We start from the raw sequence: 17731 nt of genomic DNA, 5'->3' as shown, positions 1-17731 counted from the left end.
GGCTGGGTGGATGAAGTGGCGCCAAGCTTCTGGCGTACTCTGTGACAAGCGAGTGCTACAAAAGCTAAAAGGCAGGTTTTATAGGACAGCTATCCGACCTGCGATATTGTATGGCGCGGAGTGTTGGCCAACCAAGAGACGACATATCCAACAGTTAGGTGTAGCAGAGATGCGCATGTTGAGATGGATATGTGGCCACACAAGGAAGGATCGGGTATGGAATGACGATATACGAGAGAGACTTGGGGTAGCACCGATTGAAGAGAAGCTGGTCCAGCATCGTCTCAGATGGTTTGGACATATTCAACGGAGGCCACCGGAAGCGCCGGTGCATAGCGGACGGATAAAGCGTGCTGAGAATGTTAAGAGGGGTCGTGGTAGACCAAACTTGACATGGAGGAGTCCGTTAAGAGAGACCTGAAGGTTTGGAATATCGACAAAGACTTAGCCATGGACAGGGGTGCGTGGAAGTTAGCTATCCACGTTCCAGAGCCATGACTTGGCTTTGAGATCTTATGGGTTTCAACTCTAGCCTACCCCAACTTGTTTGGGACTGAAAGGCTTGGTTGTTGTTGTTGTTGTATTGCTGGATAAGTGGCACATAGAAGATTACTACTCTGGATCGAGAAAACACCAAGTGGAATATTCAGGACATCTTTAATGGCCCATGCATCCGTGGACGATGAAAGTGACATCATTAAAGTAGGAAAATTGTGGTTCTCATTGGCGGAGATTGAAATTCGTTGGGAGTAGCTTGATGGGTGGACACCAATCACATAGATTCATAGAAGGAAGCTATCTTGGCAGTTTGCTTGGACAGAAGCTGCAGTTTGGCCCAAGCATTTGTCTCCCTCCCTCTTGTAAGTAGTCTGGTCACTCCCTCTCTCTTGGATATTCTTGTTCAAGTGGAAGTGGATGCTGCAGGAAGGACCGAATCCCGACTCGAACACTCTACAGTCGTGACATGTTGAATTCAATTTATTTTTTGAAGCTGCTACGGCGTGCAAAAGCCGGCCTGAACCATTTTCATTTTCATAAATCAGAACAAGATACAACGCAACGACTACAAGATGTAGCACACAACACCCACAAGAAGGAACAAGGAAACAGAGAGAGAACCGAAACGAACAATGCCTAGCAGTACAAGCCTTGAACCTGGCACCCAACAGAACTGGAACAAACCGAGAAGAGAAGTGATGAGTCTTGTTGGATCAATCGAACGGATACCTGACGTCAAGACGATGGAGAGGAAAAAGTCCCCGGCCTGGTGAGTTCACTTTACATTACATAGGTCAACTGTTGGCCGACTCTGATTTCGCATGTGAGATGGCTAGAACAATCCATGCTGAAGGCAAGTATGTTTCTTCTGTATGGAGCTGAAAGAGAAGAAATGGTGAGACTCTCACATATCAGCACCATCCATCATTCCATTCCCCTGTAGGTTATAGCCTATATCTACTTATAACAGCCCAGCAATCTTCCTTCTTCCTTGAGAAACAAAAAGAATCTCGTGATCATGCACAAGACAAGTTGGTGATCCCTTGCCATTTTATATTCTTCTTCGTCTGTAGCCGTGTCTCAGCTACTTGTGACTAATTTAGCCCGTTCGTGCAGCATCGCTATTCGCTGGCATGTTTAGGCTGGCTGAAACATTTGGCATCTTACCTGAATATATGATAACATGATGCATATTGGGATCTCGATCAAGAGAAGCCATGTCCTGTGCAGATTTTTCACTTGAGCTTGAAATAACCATGGATAAAGCTTTTTAGGACAAATACCTTTTTGTTTTGAATAAATAATACTAGTGCTTATATTACAAATACATGATTTAGTTTTTATAGAGAAATACATGATCTAGCAGAGCTTGATTGCATTGTTTTGCTAGTTCATGCTGTTCGTCAATTTGGATGCTGCTCATGGGCGGGTCAGAATTCGTTTACACAATTTTTTTTTAGAACAGGCATGCCAGCCTGATTGTTTATTTAATGGGCCAAGCTAAAATGGGCCCAAGGGGTGGACTCTGGCCTCATCAAAACACAAAGAGGAAAGAGGAAAGAAAAAGAAAAAAAGAAAAAGCGATGGTGGGGAAAACAAAGGAGAACACGGAAGATGCGACCCGAGCGCCGCTGGCGTCCAGTCTGCTCCAGCTCTCGGTTCTTTCTCCACGAGGTCTCCCTCTGCTCCCCGACTTTCAACTAATAAGTTGTGCAATTGCGTTCTCTTTACCACACACATATCCGCTTATGTGAGTGGTAAGGGAGACAACTCTTTTTCTTGTTTGCCAAATACAACATCCATTGGCGTTAGTGTGTATCTAGAATAATATGAAAACAAGCGAAATTTAACGCCTGCTAAAGTTTGTGCGACCGAATCTTGCTCAGATTAACGTGAATCGTTAAGAACGGGCAAAATAATCGAGGTGCTAGGGTACATGGTTGTGCCATTTTTGTGCCTCAATGTACGCTGTGACATGCTTGAATGATGCTCTAGAAATTTAGTAAGTTCCGTATCCATTCTGAGACAAGGGTATTCAATTCTAGTGCCAGACTGCACACCCATGTGAGGGGGTGGTGCTGGTGGTGGTGTTGGGGAATCTGGGTAATTAAATAGATTTATTCCGCTAAACACAAGATTAGCCCTGGTGGCATCGACCTGGCATGTTCAATGTAAACACAGCAAGATCCACAAACTATAATTATCAAAATTAAGTATGCTTGCATCACAAAACACATCTTCAAGCATGAGATGGTCAAATGGATCAAAACTTTGGTTTCTCCTTCTATAATTTGCTGTACATTTCTAATGTATACATGTTGGGAAAACTGTACCAAGGTCAGCTACTCCTCAAAAAGGCGGATGCTAATCGCATGGCGTCAAGAGTGACTTGGGAGTATCTATGAGCTAAGAATGTTCAGGAGAGAAACTCTGTTCTGGACCAATTTCCTGAACAGATGTCCTGCTTCACTCTCAAGATCTCCCATACTGCACTCTAACTCCTGTAATTGCTCCTCCTCAAAAATAGCCGCCTTTTTCTTGTGAAATGCCTTGGAAACAAGAGATTGTTTAGGCATTTCGATTTGCTTCGACAAGAGGTGGAGTGTGGACTCAAGTAGAGAGACCGTGAGCTCCCTCGCCTTGATCAACACCCTGACCATTCCACGCTCTGCCTTGCCGGAAGAAGCCTTGTTGCATGTCTTCTTGAAATATTTCTTAGCCTTCTTTGCCAAGCGGGTATAAGACTGGATCTTGGCTTGAACGGCTGCATCATCTCCTTTTCTTAGAGCCACTTGCAGATCTTGGATGATGGCCTTCAACTCGACGAAGATCTCTTGCATGGTGCTGCAGAGATCCAGAAGCTCAAGAGAGCATTCCATCTCTCCATCCAACATCTTCCTTTGCTGGGAGGAGCTAACTTGGTTGTTTGGTAGGCAGATAATCTCTTCAATGCCATTGTAGATGTTTCCAAGCATCCTCAGAGTTGCACACATTGTGCTGATGGTAGCTGAGGAAGAGATGCCTGCCTCTAGGCTGTGTAGCTCTTGCTCAATTTCAGCCTCGCTAGTGAGAGGCCTAGACGGCAAACTTGTCGATCGTAGGTGGCAAGCCATATCCGATCTTGATGATTTTGCTTGTATTGTGGTTGGAGAGAGAGAAGGCGGGAACTTTTAGTTTGCTGCATCTACCATTCTGCCGAGGCCTATTTATAGAGCTGTCTGGAAGCAGTGGCATTTGATTAGTAGACAGGAAGAATCATGCCATTTCATCTCCCGGATGCTGTCTGTTGGGACCTGGCAGCGGTGGAGCGATGAGAATACCAAAGTTGTCTTGTGTTCAGTACAGTTTTTAATGCATGCACTTTCCTCGAGATGAGCAATCACATTCCCATGTTCCAACTATAGGCAGCAAGAATGAGCTGTGCTGCTGAGTCTGTTGCTGGACGTTGAGTCCACTGGTCGATAGTGGATGGGGGAGGGAGGGCTGCTGGGCGCTGCAAGGGTTTCAGCGCCGGTGTAGCCGAAGGGAGCAATGCGCCTCATGGGGGCGGGGGGTTGGTCACCAGCTCCATTTCAAAGTATCCAATTAAAACAAACTAAGAATTTTTTTTATCAAGGAGACAAGGATTACATGCTAGAAAATGATTTGAAATTCGGTTATATACCTTCAATTCCCAGGTAGATTTTAAAAAGGAGATTTAGTTTCTTCTGCAGCAATTTTTAAATTTTACGTATCCGTTCTTAAACAACAAAAAACAAATAATAGTGGCACTGCACAAATATGTGTGTATGTGTGTGTGTGTGTGGGGGGGGGGGGATCGACCAAATAGGGATCTCAAACAAAGTATTATGACATCACAAAAGTTATTACGGCCACAAAATATATCAAAATTTTGGAGTTTCTGTATTTTCTGTACACCTGTATGTATATACATATGTGGAACAAGTGTGATTGGCTAGTCCTCTAAAAATCGGATGCCAATCACAGGATATCAAGAGTGACAAGGCTCCTGGAGATCTATGAACTAAGTATGTTTAGGAGTGAAACTCTGCTCTGGATTAATCTCCGGAACAGATGTCCTACTCCACTCTCAAAATCCCTGATGCTGCACTCTAAGTCCTGCAGTTGCTCCTCACAAACAACAGCTTTTCTCTTATGAAATGCCTTGGAAACTAGGGACTGTTTAGGCACTTGGATTTGCTTTGACAAGAGGTGTACCGCGGACTCAAGTAGAGAGATAGTCATCTCCCTCGCGTTGACCAATAGACTGACCATTCCGCAATCCATCTTGTCCGAAGTCGCCTTCCTGGTAGTCTTCTTGAATTGTTTGCCAGCCTTCTTCACCAATCTGATGTAAGACTGGATCTTGGCTTGGACAGTTGTGTCCTCTCCTTTTCTTAGAGCCACTTGCAGCTCTTGGATAATGGCCTTGAGCTCAACGGAGATCTCTTGCATGTTGTTGCAGAGATCCAGAAGCTCGAGAGAACATTCGGTCTCTGCATCCAATATCTTCCTCTGCTGGGAGGAACAGACTTGGTTGCTTGGCAACTGGATGATCTCCTCAACAGCACCGTAGATGTCTCCAAGCCGCCGCAGACCATCGCACATCGTCTCGATGGTGATGGATGAAGTGATGCTTGTCTCAAGGCTGTGCAGATCTTCTTGTACTTCTGCCTCACTTGTGTGATGCCTTGAAGGCAAGCTTATTGATCTTAGAGCAAAAGCCATATCTGCTTCCGAAACTAATCTCTGTATTGAGTTGGAAGCAATCTTGATGAGGAAAGAGCAAGTGTTGGTTTGATGTGTGTAGTCTTCTCTTGAGACCTATATATACATAGGATGGATATGATGCAGCATCGTTTCGATGGTAGACAAAGGGAATCATAACATTTTGTATTCCAGATGCTGCCGATCAAGGTTCTTGATCTGGGAGCAGCATAGTGATTAAAATATTATAGCTGTCTAACTCTTAGCGCGTAACACTGTTGCACTGGCTATCTTCCCGGTGAGATGTCACGTTGTCATGTTTCAGTGATTAACGACAAGAATCTTTTTGGTGGTTTATTATAATGCTGAATCCTGGTGCAAGCACATGCATAGCTTTATCTATGATTTTTGTTTGTATCGTCGGTTCAAAGCTATTCTAATTACAATGTCAAAACTTGATGTTTGGAGCTGGCATGTTTAGGTGGCGTGGAGCAAGATCCACTGTACAAGGATAGTCTGCTTGTTGTTCGTTCAACATATAGTCCCCATCTTTTTAGGTTTTGTATGTCAATTTCGTATTGGGTAATTGTATAAACGAACTTGCAATGTTTTTGTATTGTTTGCAAAAGCATAGCGTAAATCATCCCCAGAAAATCTCCAATGTACATATATATTCATATAGTGACATTGTACACAAGCAAAACCTTGTTGGAACTGAATTACTCCAAAAAAGTTGATTATATTTTGTTTCTTCCTTACTGCCGGAATCATCTTTAATTGAGCGTATGAGGCTGTCCGCTGTCATGTTTCCATTATTTGCAGCAAAGTCATATGCACGAGGATGCAGTTTGTTCATGGATGGCAGCATGAAGCAAAATGAGGAGGAGGAAGCAACCTTGTTGCTTCTTTGCTGTACCTTCTAGATAGGAGGAGTTGACTTCACAATTCGTACCTAACCTGTTTCAGTGATCCGTCGAAATAATCCACGTGTTCTACAATTTTGTAGTGCATTGTGTGCATCTAGCTGAGTTATCACATTGTTATGTTCCAACTATTGACAACAAGAATCTGCATAGATACCTAATATATATGTGGGCACGAAATGAGCTGGTACAGCTTTAGATGGCTTGTCAACTCTTGTCTAGATTGTTGGTGCGTGGTTGTATAACTTGTATTAGTCATACAATCTGGTTGTTGGTCATTTGCCACACCTGTTCAAGGTCCAGGCTATTCTCATTGATTCAATATTTTTTTCCCATTTTTAGTTTCTTGAAGCATTTCCCATGTGAGTAGCATGGTAGTTTCCTCAAAACCACAGAACACAAACTTCTAAGGTGTGCTTCTGGCGACATAATTATCCTGATCTAATAGTGCGAGTTCCTTGCTAAATGCTTGTCTAAAGTCAGAGAACATTTTTATTTAGTATAAAGTTGTGTTAAGAAAACTCTATCCTCTCCTGAACCGTTCCACGTTTCAGGTGATTGTTCCTGTTAGTATTATTTGAGCCTCGGATTTATTCTAACAGTTCCATTGCCAGCTATATCAAGTATATGATCAAATGGGAAGTGGTAAAGAAGACAACATTACACCAAATCCTGCAAAGAAGCAGACTATCCTTGTACAGTGTTTAGCCGCCAGGATATAATGTAGGCGACAGTGGCATCTGCATACATGAAGACAAAAATTGACCAAAAGGGACGTACCAAAAAAGTTGGTTCTGATGATATGATTTGCCATTTATATTTACATTGGACTTTGATAGGATGATCAGCAAATCCTCGAAAAGGTGGATGCCAATCATAGGTAATTGCACTTGGGCGGTTGGGCCTCTACAAGCTGAGAGCACTCAGAAGGGAAGAGAGACTCTGTTCTGTATCATTTTCCTGATGATAGTCTTGACTGCAACCGATCCTCCTTGCATGTGGGTTTTCTCTTCTGGAATGTCTGGGAGACAATAAGACACCACGGACAAGGTAGGACACTGTCACGTAAACTGGCGCACGGTCAGTCGGCCACTCGCGCTTGGAGGGCTGGGCATCCGAGATCTGGAGCGCAAAGGGCTCGCCCTCCGACTGCGGTGGCTCTGGTTATCGAAGACGGACGCCGACAGTGCCTGGCAAGGCCTGGACCTGCAGTTTTCCCGTGAGGAGCTCGGCCTCTTCTATGCCTCCACCTTCATGGTGCTAGGTGACGGCCACACGGCGCTGTTCTGGGAAGACCGCTGGCTGCATGGGCAGTCGATTCGCGAGCTAGCACCCCTGCTTTACCTATGCATCCCCAAGAACAGGAGAAGGGCGCGGACGGTGGTGGAAGGCCTCGCCGGCAATGCCTGGGCTCGAGACATCCGTGGCGTAGTGGGGCTGCAAGAGATTGGCCAATACTTGACGACATGGCAGCGCGTCGCGCACACTACCTTGTCCGTTGAGCCAGACAAGCTTGTCTGGAAATGGACGGCTAATGGAGAATACTCGGCGCGATCCTGCTATCAGGCAACCTTCCACGGATCCTTCACTTGCCATTCTTGGCAGTTAATCTGGAAGGGATGGGCTCCGCCGAAGGTCAAGTTCTTCCACTGGCTTGTGAACCTGGACCGATGCTGGACCGCGAACAGACTTGCTCGCCGCGGCCTCCCACATCACGCCCGCTGCCTGCTTTGCGACCAAGAGCCAGAGACCATCCGCCACCTGCTACTAGCCTGCCCCTTCGCGCGGCAAACCTGGCACGAGGCTCTTTCCTGGCTGCGCCTACCAGCCCCCACGCCGGAGCAGGATATCTCCATTCAGGATTGGTGGATAAGGGCGAGAGATGCCACACCACCATCGCTCCACAAGGCGCTGAGGTCCACCACGCTGCTAGTTCCATGGATGATCTGGAAACATAGGAATGCGTGTGTATTTGATCATGTCACTCCGTCGCTCTCCGAGCTCTCGGATAGGATCAAAGATGAGATGAGGTGTTGGGCTAGAGCCGGGGACAAGGGGCTTAGGGTAGTCTTGCCCCCATCCTGGGATGTCCATTGAACTACTTGTAACCTGCTGTAATCGTCTCCACGGAGGCTGACTTTCCCTCTTTTCAATACAAAGAAACGCATATCTCTGCGTTTTCTCGAAAAAATAAGACACCACCTGCCAGAACCTTAGCATGGCCAGTGGTCTCCTGTGCTTCTGTAAGTATCATGATCACCCTGCTGTTGTCATTGTGATCAAAATCAGTTACCTTCCCAACCTTCTTGACATGTTTCTGCATCTTGCTCGACAAGCGGATGTGGGACTGAATCTTGAGCCACACGGTCGAGTCATCTTCCCTTTTCATAACCAAATGCAGCTCCTGAACATTCATCTTTAGCTCATCGAAGCTCTCTTTCATGGCATTGCAGATATTAACAATATGAGGGACTGCTCGAGCTCGTACTTCAACACCTTCCATTGCCGAGCCTGGCAAATGGTCACCTGGCTGCTGGGCAGGCACACAACCTCCTCGATGCAGTTGTATGCTGCTACAAGTCTCCTCGAACTATTGTGTGTTGCTTCTATGGTCACAAAGGGTGAATAGTGGTTGTTTCCAGGCTTGGCAAATTGAAAAAAATGTGCATAGATGCTAAAATTCAGGAAAAATGAAATTGACAGAGTTCACTATTGCTTTTCGGTTCAGCAAACTTTCTACACTTGTACATACTGCAAAATTGTTATCATGATTGACTATAGTCCATTAAAAGGTGGATGCCAATCGCAGGGAACTAGAACTCAGGGTATCTATGAGGACGAGCTAAGAGCGTTGAGAAGAGAAACTCTGTTGTGGATCAATCTCCTATACAGAAGCTCCACTCCACTCTCAAGATCTCCTATACTGCCCTCCAGTGCCTGCAATTGCTCCTCTTCGCACACGGCTTTGCTCCTCTGCAATGTTTTGGAGACAAGAGACCACTTGGGCATCTCAATTTGCTTCAACAAGACTGAGGATGTGGATTCGAGCAGAGAAATGGTGATCTCTCTCGCTTCTGCCATTAGCATCACCACCCTAGAATCATTCTTGTCGGAAGCAGTTTTCTTGCTGATCTTCTTGAACTGCTTTTGTGCTTTTTTGGCTAGCCGGGTGTACGCCTTGACTTGACAAGTTGCATTTTCTCCTCTCTTGAGAACGAACAAGAGCTCTTGGATAGTCATCTTCAGTTCCATGAAGCTCTCCTGCATGGCGTTGCAGAGGTCGAGCAAGACGAGGGACCGTTCAAGCTCTGCCTCCACTGCTACCCTTTGCAGGGTCTGGCAGAGGCTGACTTGGCTGCTTGGTGTGCACATCATGTTCTCGATGCAGCTGTAGATGTATGCCAGCCCCCTCAAACCATCGCACATCGTATCGATGGTCGCCGAGGGCGAAGAGATGGTTGTGCTCAGGCTCTGGAGCTGCTGCTCGACTTCTGTTTTGTTCGAGCGAGGGCTTGAAGGCACGCTTGCCGATCGTAGATGGTAAGCCATGTTTGGAGATTGAAGCTTTGGTGCTGTTTTCTTCTGCGGAAAAATGAAGACAATGGTAGTCAAGATGACCTGCAGTTTGTTGGTGCTGAAGCCTTGGTGTTCTCCCTGTATTTGTATCGGAGAGGCAGAAGCAATGGTATGATGAACAGGGCAGCCGACAGCAAGAATCTCATCTGCTAGCCTCAATAAGAGAGTGTTTCTTATCTGCTTTTGGTTAGGGTGGCAAACATCAATGAGTTAGCTTATCTGGCATGTCTTGGCTATTGTTAACAGAGTACAGTGCTGGGTGTTTCGTTTGATTTCGCCTCTTGATATCTGATCATGAAGTATTGTTGAAGGATATACAATACAGGTTTGCTGTTGTTGAGGAATGATTTATCTGGTGTTCGCCGATTTTTCAACATTATGATGGAGTCTTATGCCTGTGCAGAGCTGGCGTGTTTCAGCTATCCACAGCAAGGACAACCATGTAAGTGCACACAGGTATAATTGTGCTTTCGATATTAAGTTCCATCTGGCTAGCTGAGATAATCGTGTGCAAGAAAATTATTCCATCCGATCCATATTAATCCTGTGAAATTTTGTACTAAGTCAGCAACAATTTTGTACTATGCATAATGTATATGTGTAACCCAATGGCTTCTGATTTTCAAATTTGAAACTAATCCAATGATGGAAAAATGAAGTTCATTGTTCCGCTAGGAAGCAGAAGGGAAGGTACAATAACATGATAAGAAAGGATCTTGAGTGGATTTGTTTTGATCAGCATTATGGGTTGCATGTGTTGGCCTGATTATTGCCAGTCATCAGCATCGTTAGGTATTCCCACAATAGTGATAATGACTAATGATGAGTAATATGACCCATGGAAATAATTCGATGAGATGCGTAGACCATTAAAGTCACCTTCCAGATTCGGGAGGCACCATCACTTCTTGTAACATCAGTAGCGTAAAATTATGGGCTACACAGCATTTTATTGAACCAAATTATTTAATCAGGATACTTATTTATATCAGTTGTTATTGTTCTGTTGCCTGTAAGTACGTAGTATGTTTGAGGACAAACCAAGTCATTTAATCCAGATACTGACTTAAATTGTGGGCCTTGCATTAATGATAAAATTCAGAAAATAGGGAATTGACAAAATTGTTGTTGTTTGCTTTTGAACTTTCTATGCATACACATTGCAAAACTGTTAGGATGATTGACTAATCCTTTAAAAGGTGGATGCCAACCGCAGGGAACTAGAGATGAGGGCATCTACAAACTAAGAACATTGAGAAGAGAAACTCTGTTTTGGATCAATCTCCTGTACAGAAGTTCCACTCCGCTCTCAAGATCTTCGATACTGCACTCCAATGCCCGCAATTGCTCCTCTTCGCACACAACTTTGCTCTTCTGCGATGTTTTGGGGACAAGAGACCACTTGGGAATCTCAATTTGCTTGGACAAGACCGAGGATGTGGATTCGAGCAGTGAAATGGCGATCTCTCTCGCCTCTGCCATTAGCATCACCACCCTAGAATCGTTCTTGTCGGAAGCAGTTTTCTTGCTGATCTTCTTGAACTGTTTTTGTGCCTTCTTGGCTAGCCGGACATATGCCTTGGCTTGGCGAGTTGCATCCTCTCCTCTCTTGAGAACCAACAAGAGCTCTTGGACAGTCATCTTCAGCTCCATCAAGGTCTCCTGCATGGTGTTGCAGAGGTCGAGCACGACGAGGGACCGTCCAAGCTCTGCCTCCACTGCCGCCCTTTGCAGGGTCTTGCAGAGGCTGACTTGGTTGCTGGATGTGCACATCATCTCCTCAATGCAGCTGTAGATGTCTTCCAGCTTCCTCAAACCTTCGCATGTCGTATCGATGGTCACCAAGGGCGAAGAGATGGTTGCGCTCAGGCTCTGGAGCTGCTGCTCTACTTGGGGTTTGTTTGAGCGAGGGCTGGAAGGCGCGCTTGCAGATCTTAGATGGTAAGCCATGCTTGTGGTTTTGAGGCTCTGATGCTACTTTCTTCAGTATGGAAATGGAAGAGAAAGGTTGGCAAGACAAGGGCTGCAGTTTGTTGGTGCTCAGTCCTTGGCTTCTCTCTGTATTTATAACGGGAGCAATGGCATGATGGGTAGAGCAGTCGACAGCAGGAATCTCATCCAACTAACCTCCATATGTGTTAAGGTGATCTGTTGAAAGAAACATGGCCACCCAAAGCCCATACAGACAAAGCTGTTGCCTACGTGTTTTTGGTTAGCGCAGCAAGTGTGAATCAGTGAGCTTATATGTGCCTGGCATGTCTAGGTCGTTGGTGACACAGCGCACTGCACGAGTGTTCAGTTTGATCTCGGATCTAGATTCGGGTTATATGTGATCATGGAAGATTAGCCAAGGAAATGCAATGGGGGCTTCGTGTTGCTGCAATGATTAGTTTAGTCTTGTTCTCTGCTGGTTCTCCAACGTCATAATGAGTTGCAGCACTGATGTGTTTCAGCTATCCCACAACAAAAGGACATCCATGTAAGTGGATGTAGATTCTCGACTACACAGACATATTGCTCTGCTTTTAATAATAAAAGCAGAGTAATATGTTCGTGTACACAAAATTTCCCTTATAGACAAAATTCCCCTTGGCCAGACTGCCTTGATCTTTTGGGGTACATAAAATTCCCCTTATCGATAAGATCTGAAGGGACAAAAGGTAGTAATCAGGGTATCTCTAGGAACATCATTATCGCAACTTTTTTCTTCAGAGATCGGTGCAACTAGGTGCAGTTCCTTTAGCGGGGATAAGATATGGTGGTGTGTTAACTGAAGTTAACATTGGACATTGGGGGTCTTTTAGCTCGTCGTGTCAGATATTTGTTTATGTGTTATCTCTTCCCGTAATCATATACTGAAAACTGAAAAGCCTTAATAAAGGTGGGGTCTACTATGATAAATATCATTTCTATCTGACACATTTTGTACTGAAATAGTTGTATCAAGCTACCTAACCATGTGAATGGTATTAAAGTTTAGCAGAAATGAAAAAAATCAGGGAAATGAAATTGACAAAATTGTTTAATTTGCTTTTCGGCTTTTCGCTTCAGTGAACTTCCTATACATATCCACAAGTATACACAATGCAAAATTGTTATCATGACTGACTAATCCTTTAAAAGGTGGATGCCAACCAGAGGGAGCTAGAGCTCAGGGTATCTACGAGCTAAGAATATTGAGAAGAGAAACTCTGTTCTGGATCAATCTCCTGTAGAGAAGCTCCACTCCGCTCTCAAGATCTCCAATACTGTGCTCAAATGCCTGCAATTGCTCCTCTTGGCACATAACTTTGCTCCTCTGGAATGTTTTGGAGGAAAGAGACCACTTGGGCATCTCAACTTGCTTCGACAAGATTGAGGATGTGGATTCGAGCAGCGAAATGGTGATCTCTCTCGCTTCTGCCAGTAGCACCACCACCCTACAGCCGTTCTTGTCGGAAGCAGTCTTCTTGCTAATCTTCTTGAACTGTTTTTGCACCTTGTTTACTAGCCTGACATATGCCTTGACTTGAGAAGACACAACCTCTCCTCTCCTGAGAGCCAACAGTAACTCTTGGACAGTCATCTTCAATTCCATGAAGCTCTCCCGCATGCCGTTGCAGAGATCGAGCACGACGAGGGACCGTCCAAGCTCCACCTCCACCGCTGCTCTTTGAAGAGCCTGACAAAGGCTGACTTGGCTGCTTGGTGTGCACATAATCTTCTCGATGCAGCTGTAGATGTCACCAAGCCTCCTCAAGCCATCACACATCGTATCGATGGTCGCCAAGGGCGAAGAGATGGCTGTGCTTAGGCTCTGGAGCTGCTGCTCGACTTCACTTTTGTTTGATCGAGGGCTCGAAGGCGTGCTTGCCGATCGTAGATGGTAAGCCATGCTTTGAGATTGAAGCTTTGGTGCTGTTTTCTTCTGTATAGAAATGGAAGAGAATGGTAGGCAGTGTGTTGGTGCTGAAGCCCTGGGGTTCTCCCTGTATTTATATCAGACAGGCAGCAGAAATGACACGATGAACGGAGCAACCGACAGCAAGAATCTCATCTGCTAACCTCCAAAGGAGAGTACCTGCTTTTGGTTAGCTTGGCAAACATCAATGAGTTAGCATATATGTCTGGCATGTCTTGGTTATTGATAACACAGTACACTGCATGGGTGCTTCGTTTGATTTCGGATCTCCATGTATGATCATGAAGTAGTATTGTCCATGGAAATAAAATGCAGGTTTTCTGTTGCTGAGAGGAATAATTCATAGGGTTGTCCGCTAATTTTTCAACATTAGGATGAGGTCTTCTGCCTTGTGACCATGAGGTCACAGGTTCAAGTCCTGAAAACAGCCTCTTGTAGAAATGCAGGAAAAGGCTGCGTACAATAGACCCAAAGTGGTCGGATCCTTCCCTGAACCCTGCGCAAGCGGGAGCTACATTCACCGGGCTGCCCCTTTTTGTTAGGATGAGGTCTTCTGCTTGTGCAATGAATGTAATACTTAATATTATCATCATGTGAGTGAAAATTACTTAGGATGCATGCTAAGCATAAACGAGAAATGTAATACTTAATAATAATGTATGGAATGTTTGAAAAATTATGGTCGCAAAAACCAAAAATCACTTAAGGCTTCTGGTTGCACATATAACTTAATGGTGCATGCTTGCAATTCTTCTGAATATAACCAGTAGAGGGATGAAGTTTATTGCATCATTTGGAAGCAGAAGGGAAGGTACAACAACATGATAAGAATTAAGGATCTTCAGTGAATTTGTTTTGATCAGAATCATCGGTTGCATGTGTTGGCTTGATTATTTTTAGTCATCAGCATCATTACATATCCCCCTCGGTAATGATAATGCATAATCACAAGGTTATAGGTCGTGGGTTCGAGCTAGCCTGTTCCAGCATGCTAGAACTTGAGACACCTGAGTAATATGACCCTTGGGAAATAATTACCTGAGAGCCATAGCCCATTAGAGAAACCATTACTTGTTGTAACATCACTAGCGTCAAATCATAAACTAGCTAGACAACATTTTAAGTGACAGGAATGCCCCAAATTCCATGTTATTGTTCTGTTTCTTGTAAATAGATGGTATGTTTAAGAAGAGATATTTTCTCCCAGTTATGTGAAACCAAGTCAGTTAGTCACTTGTTTAACAAAAAATCAGTTAATCAGCATAAATGGTAAAATTCAGAAAATATGGAATTGCCAAAATTGTTTCTCTGTACTTTTCGATTAAGCGAACTTTCTGCACATATTCACAAGTGTACATACTACCAAACTTGCTACCATGATGATTGACTAATCCTTTAAAAGGTGGATGCCAACCGCAGGGAACCATAGCTCAGGGTATCTACGAACTAAGGGCGTTGAGAAGAGAAACTCTGTTTTGGATCAATCTCCTGTACAGAAGCTCCACTCCGCTCTCAAGATCTCCAATACTGCTCTCCAGTGCCTGCAATTGCTCCTCTTGGCACACGACTTTGCTCTTGTGCGATGTTTTGGAGACAAGAGACCACTTGGGCATCTCAATTTGCTTGGATAAGATTGAGGATGTGGATTCGAGCAGTGAGATGGTGATCTCTCTCGCTTCTGCCATTAGCATCACCACCCTAGAATCGTTCTTGTTGGAAGCAGTCTTCTTGCTGATCTTCTTGAACTGCTTTTGTGCTTTCTTGGCTAGCCTGATGTACGCCTTGACTTGAGCAGACGCGTCGCCTCCTCTCTTGAGAGCCAACAAGAGCTCTTGGACAGTCATCTTCAATTCCATGAAGCTCTCCTGCACGGCGTTGCATAGGTCGAGCACGACGAGTGACCGTCCGAGCTCTGCCTCAACGGCTACCCTTTGCAGGGTCTGGCAGAGGCTGATTTGGGTGCTTGGTGTGCACATCATCTTCTCGATGCAGCTGTAGATGTCTGCCAGCCTCCTCAAACCTTGGGACATCAAATCGATGGTCGCCGAGGGCGAAGAGACAGTCGCGCTGAGGCTCTGGAGCTGCTGCTCAACTTGTGTATCGTTGGAGCGAGGGCTGGAGGGCGTGCTCGCCGACCGTAGATGGCAAGCCATTGTTGAGGACTGAAGCTTTGTTGTGTGGAAATATTAGAGAAGGGTAAGCAAGGCACGTCAAGCTGCAGTGTGTTGGTGCTGAAGCCTCGGGGTTGTGGTACCTGTATTTATATGGGAGAGGCTGAAGCAATGGGTTGATGAAGAGAGCATTGGACACCAAGAATCTCATCCAGACAAGCTGCTTGCTTATCTGTTTTTCTGTGCCGTTGGGAGACAAGGCAGATTGCACGGGAGCGCATCCTGTTTATTCCTAACTGAAGTTAGATGGAGTCTCCCTCATGGCCAGCCAGCAGAGAGTAAGATGCACGCTCGAGAGTCTGTTGGGTTCAGATGAATGTGAAGAGAAGAAACAAAATAGCACAAGTGCGTGGAAATTTCCCTAGTGCCGAGGCAATCCGAAGCAGGCAAGATCCTCCCTCCATATTTAAATTCGAAATGTTGCTAATTAAAACGGCGACGTTTTAGCTAGCGTTGGGTGATGGAATGGCCCAACTCATTGGACGACACATGCAAGGTTGTTGCCATCGCTAGCCGTGACAAATGGAAACACAGAATTGTATGGATGCCCGGGAGTACCTGCAGATGAAAGGGATTCGGTCTCATGCTGCTGGATGAAAGATAGTCTGTGGCGTCCTGATGTGTGTACAATCTGAAACACCTGAATTATATCTTGAAAATAACTGTGATTTGTAGCAGCAAGGCAGCCAAAAGGAACCGGCCTGCCCCTCATGCATCCCTAGAAACGAAACGGCGCTAATGAAGTAGTGCCGCAGTTGGATCGAGAGAGAGACACGTACTCCTTCCCTGAGCCTGAGGCTGAGGTGGGTGCTAGGAAGGAGAAGACAGCAAACAAAATCTCTCCCGATCTCTGATGGTTAGCAGCCAACCTCGCTGAATCTATCGTCAGTCGTCACACACGTCGTCGTATATACCAGGCCAGCAACAACAAGAGATCAGTCCAGCGACAAGTATGCACTGTATCTGGGTGAATCAAAAAGTTTGTTTAGAACCTGACTGAGATGATCCCACAGGATCCCCGGCTCCATTTAACAAACCCCAGCTGTACGTATGCGCCGACTCGATTCCGGGAAAAAACTATGTAGTATGCTCCATGGGAAATGTGTGGTCGGTACGGACGAGAAATGGAGCTGAAACGGAACATGTACTGCGCATGCACGGCAGCTTCGCCTACTGGCGGCGTGGCTGGACGTACGTATGCGTCCCCATGTGTCCAGCTACAGCTACAGTGAGTCAACCTCTGGCGGTTGGAACGCTCCGGGTACCTGCGTGTGTACATCGTCGTTGCACGCGCGGGGAGGCGCTGGACGGCTCTCCTCGTGCATGCCGAGGCCACGACACGACAACGCATGGCTGTACGTATGCATGCTTTCCTACGTACATATGGAATCCAGTGATACCCCAGCATGGCATTTCGTACGTACATATGAAACTTGATTGATTCGTTGTGTTTTTATGCAAAGACCAATTATAAGGGCATTTCTAACCTATCCTTTGAAAAATAAAGGAGTAAAACGGTGCAGTAAATCTTAGTCATTCCTAGCCGATTCTTTAAATTAAATTTAGTGGAGTAAAACTTACTTTTGTTCGAACATTTCGTCAAACCCTTGTCATGCAACCTATAGAACACACATACAAGATGGAGCAGGGCCGGGCTCATAGGTGTGCAGAATGTACAGCCTGGATAGGACCCATAAATTTTAGGGGTCCAAATTTTTTAGGCCTATGACTTGGACTGTAATGCAGGCACACCTCCGGCGCACGTCCTTCCACCACCGGTGTGACGAGCCGAACCTCCCCTTTGCGCTGCTGATTTGTTGTCGTCGTGCTCCCATCCGGCCCGTGACGAGGCTGCCGCCGGCCCCTACCTATGCCTTAACTTCCTTTGTGCAGAAGAAGATATTCAACGGTATATGAACTGGTTCTTTTCCGAAGGAAATTCCTAAGGAATAGGT

At 45.4% G+C, this 17731-nt stretch overlaps 7 protein-coding genes across 8 annotated transcripts; 1 reads left to right on the top strand and 6 right to left on the bottom strand.

Moving 5' to 3' along the window:
• Positions 1 to 509: 509 nt before the first annotated feature.
• On the top strand, positions 510 to 8840 carry LOC123411835. 2 transcript variants are annotated; one of them, XM_045104790.1, is made up of 3 exons: positions 510 to 1267; positions 1964 to 2172; positions 8582 to 8840. In XM_045104790.1, exons 1-3 carry the CDS (start codon positions 1131 to 1133, stop codon positions 8755 to 8757), a joined length of 522 nt encoding a protein of 173 aa, XP_044960725.1. In that variant the 5' UTR covers positions 510 to 1130; the 3' UTR covers positions 8758 to 8840. The 2 variants fall into 2 exon arrangements, with proteins under 2 accessions (XP_044960725.1, XP_044960724.1); XM_045104789.1 differs by lacking the exons at positions 510 to 1267; positions 1964 to 2172 and adding an exon at positions 7383 to 8494.
• Positions 2189 to 3895, bottom strand: LOC123411840. Its single transcript, XM_045104796.1, has one exon. The coding sequence runs from the start codon at positions 3609 to 3611 to the stop codon at positions 2898 to 2900; it is 714 nt and encodes a 237-aa protein (XP_044960731.1). The 5' UTR covers positions 3612 to 3895; the 3' UTR covers positions 2189 to 2897.
• Positions 4379 to 5226, bottom strand: LOC123411841. The gene has a single exon (XM_045104797.1). It carries the CDS (start codon positions 5224 to 5226, stop codon positions 4516 to 4518), a length of 711 nt encoding a protein of 236 aa, XP_044960732.1. The 3' UTR covers positions 4379 to 4515.
• Positions 8820 to 10160, bottom strand: LOC123411836. Its single transcript, XM_045104791.1, has one exon. The coding sequence runs from the start codon at positions 9675 to 9677 to the stop codon at positions 8958 to 8960; it is 720 nt and encodes a 239-aa protein (XP_044960726.1). The 5' UTR covers positions 9678 to 10160; the 3' UTR covers positions 8820 to 8957.
• A 745-nt stretch (positions 10161 to 10905) lies between these two features.
• LOC123411838 lies at positions 10906 to 12819 on the bottom strand. The gene has a single exon (XM_045104794.1). It carries the CDS (start codon positions 11652 to 11654, stop codon positions 10941 to 10943), a length of 714 nt encoding a protein of 237 aa, XP_044960729.1. The 5' UTR covers positions 11655 to 12819; the 3' UTR covers positions 10906 to 10940.
• Positions 12820 to 12827: 8 nt separating this feature from the next.
• LOC123411837 lies at positions 12828 to 14787 on the bottom strand. The gene has a single exon (XM_045104793.1). It carries the CDS (start codon positions 13576 to 13578, stop codon positions 12865 to 12867), a length of 714 nt encoding a protein of 237 aa, XP_044960728.1. The 5' UTR covers positions 13579 to 14787; the 3' UTR covers positions 12828 to 12864.
• A 237-nt stretch (positions 14788 to 15024) lies between these two features.
• LOC123411839 lies at positions 15025 to 17375 on the bottom strand. Its single transcript, XM_045104795.1, has one exon. It carries the CDS (start codon positions 15756 to 15758, stop codon positions 15045 to 15047), a length of 714 nt encoding a protein of 237 aa, XP_044960730.1. The 5' UTR covers positions 15759 to 17375; the 3' UTR covers positions 15025 to 15044.
• Positions 17376 to 17731: the final 356 nt, after the last annotated feature.

The sequence above is a fragment of the Hordeum vulgare genome, chromosome 7H (assembly GCF_904849725.1).
Source record: "Hordeum vulgare subsp. vulgare chromosome 7H, MorexV3_pseudomolecules_assembly, whole genome shotgun sequence".
In the NCBI taxonomy this organism is placed as follows: Eukaryota; Viridiplantae; Streptophyta; class Magnoliopsida; order Poales; family Poaceae; genus Hordeum; species Hordeum vulgare.
Note: the sequence above shows the minus strand (reverse complement) of the source record. Positions and strands in the feature narration are given on the sequence as shown.

Coding starts and splice junctions, on each gene's coding strand:
- LOC123411840 (XM_045104796.1), bottom strand. CDS start 3,611: ATGGCTTGCCACCTACGATCGACAAGTTTGCCGTCTAGGCCTCTCACT.
- LOC123411841 (XM_045104797.1), bottom strand. CDS start 5,226: ATGGCTTTTGCTCTAAGATCAATAAGCTTGCCTTCAAGGCATCACACA.
- LOC123411835 (XM_045104789.1), top strand. CDS start 7,383: ATGGTGCTAGGTGACGGCCACACGGCGCTGTTCTGGGAAGACCGCTGG.
- LOC123411836 (XM_045104791.1), bottom strand. CDS start 9,677: ATGGCTTACCATCTACGATCGGCAAGCGTGCCTTCAAGCCCTCGCTCG.
- LOC123411838 (XM_045104794.1), bottom strand. CDS start 11,654: ATGGCTTACCATCTAAGATCTGCAAGCGCGCCTTCCAGCCCTCGCTCA.
- LOC123411837 (XM_045104793.1), bottom strand. CDS start 13,578: ATGGCTTACCATCTACGATCGGCAAGCACGCCTTCGAGCCCTCGATCA.
- LOC123411839 (XM_045104795.1), bottom strand. CDS start 15,758: ATGGCTTGCCATCTACGGTCGGCGAGCACGCCCTCCAGCCCTCGCTCC.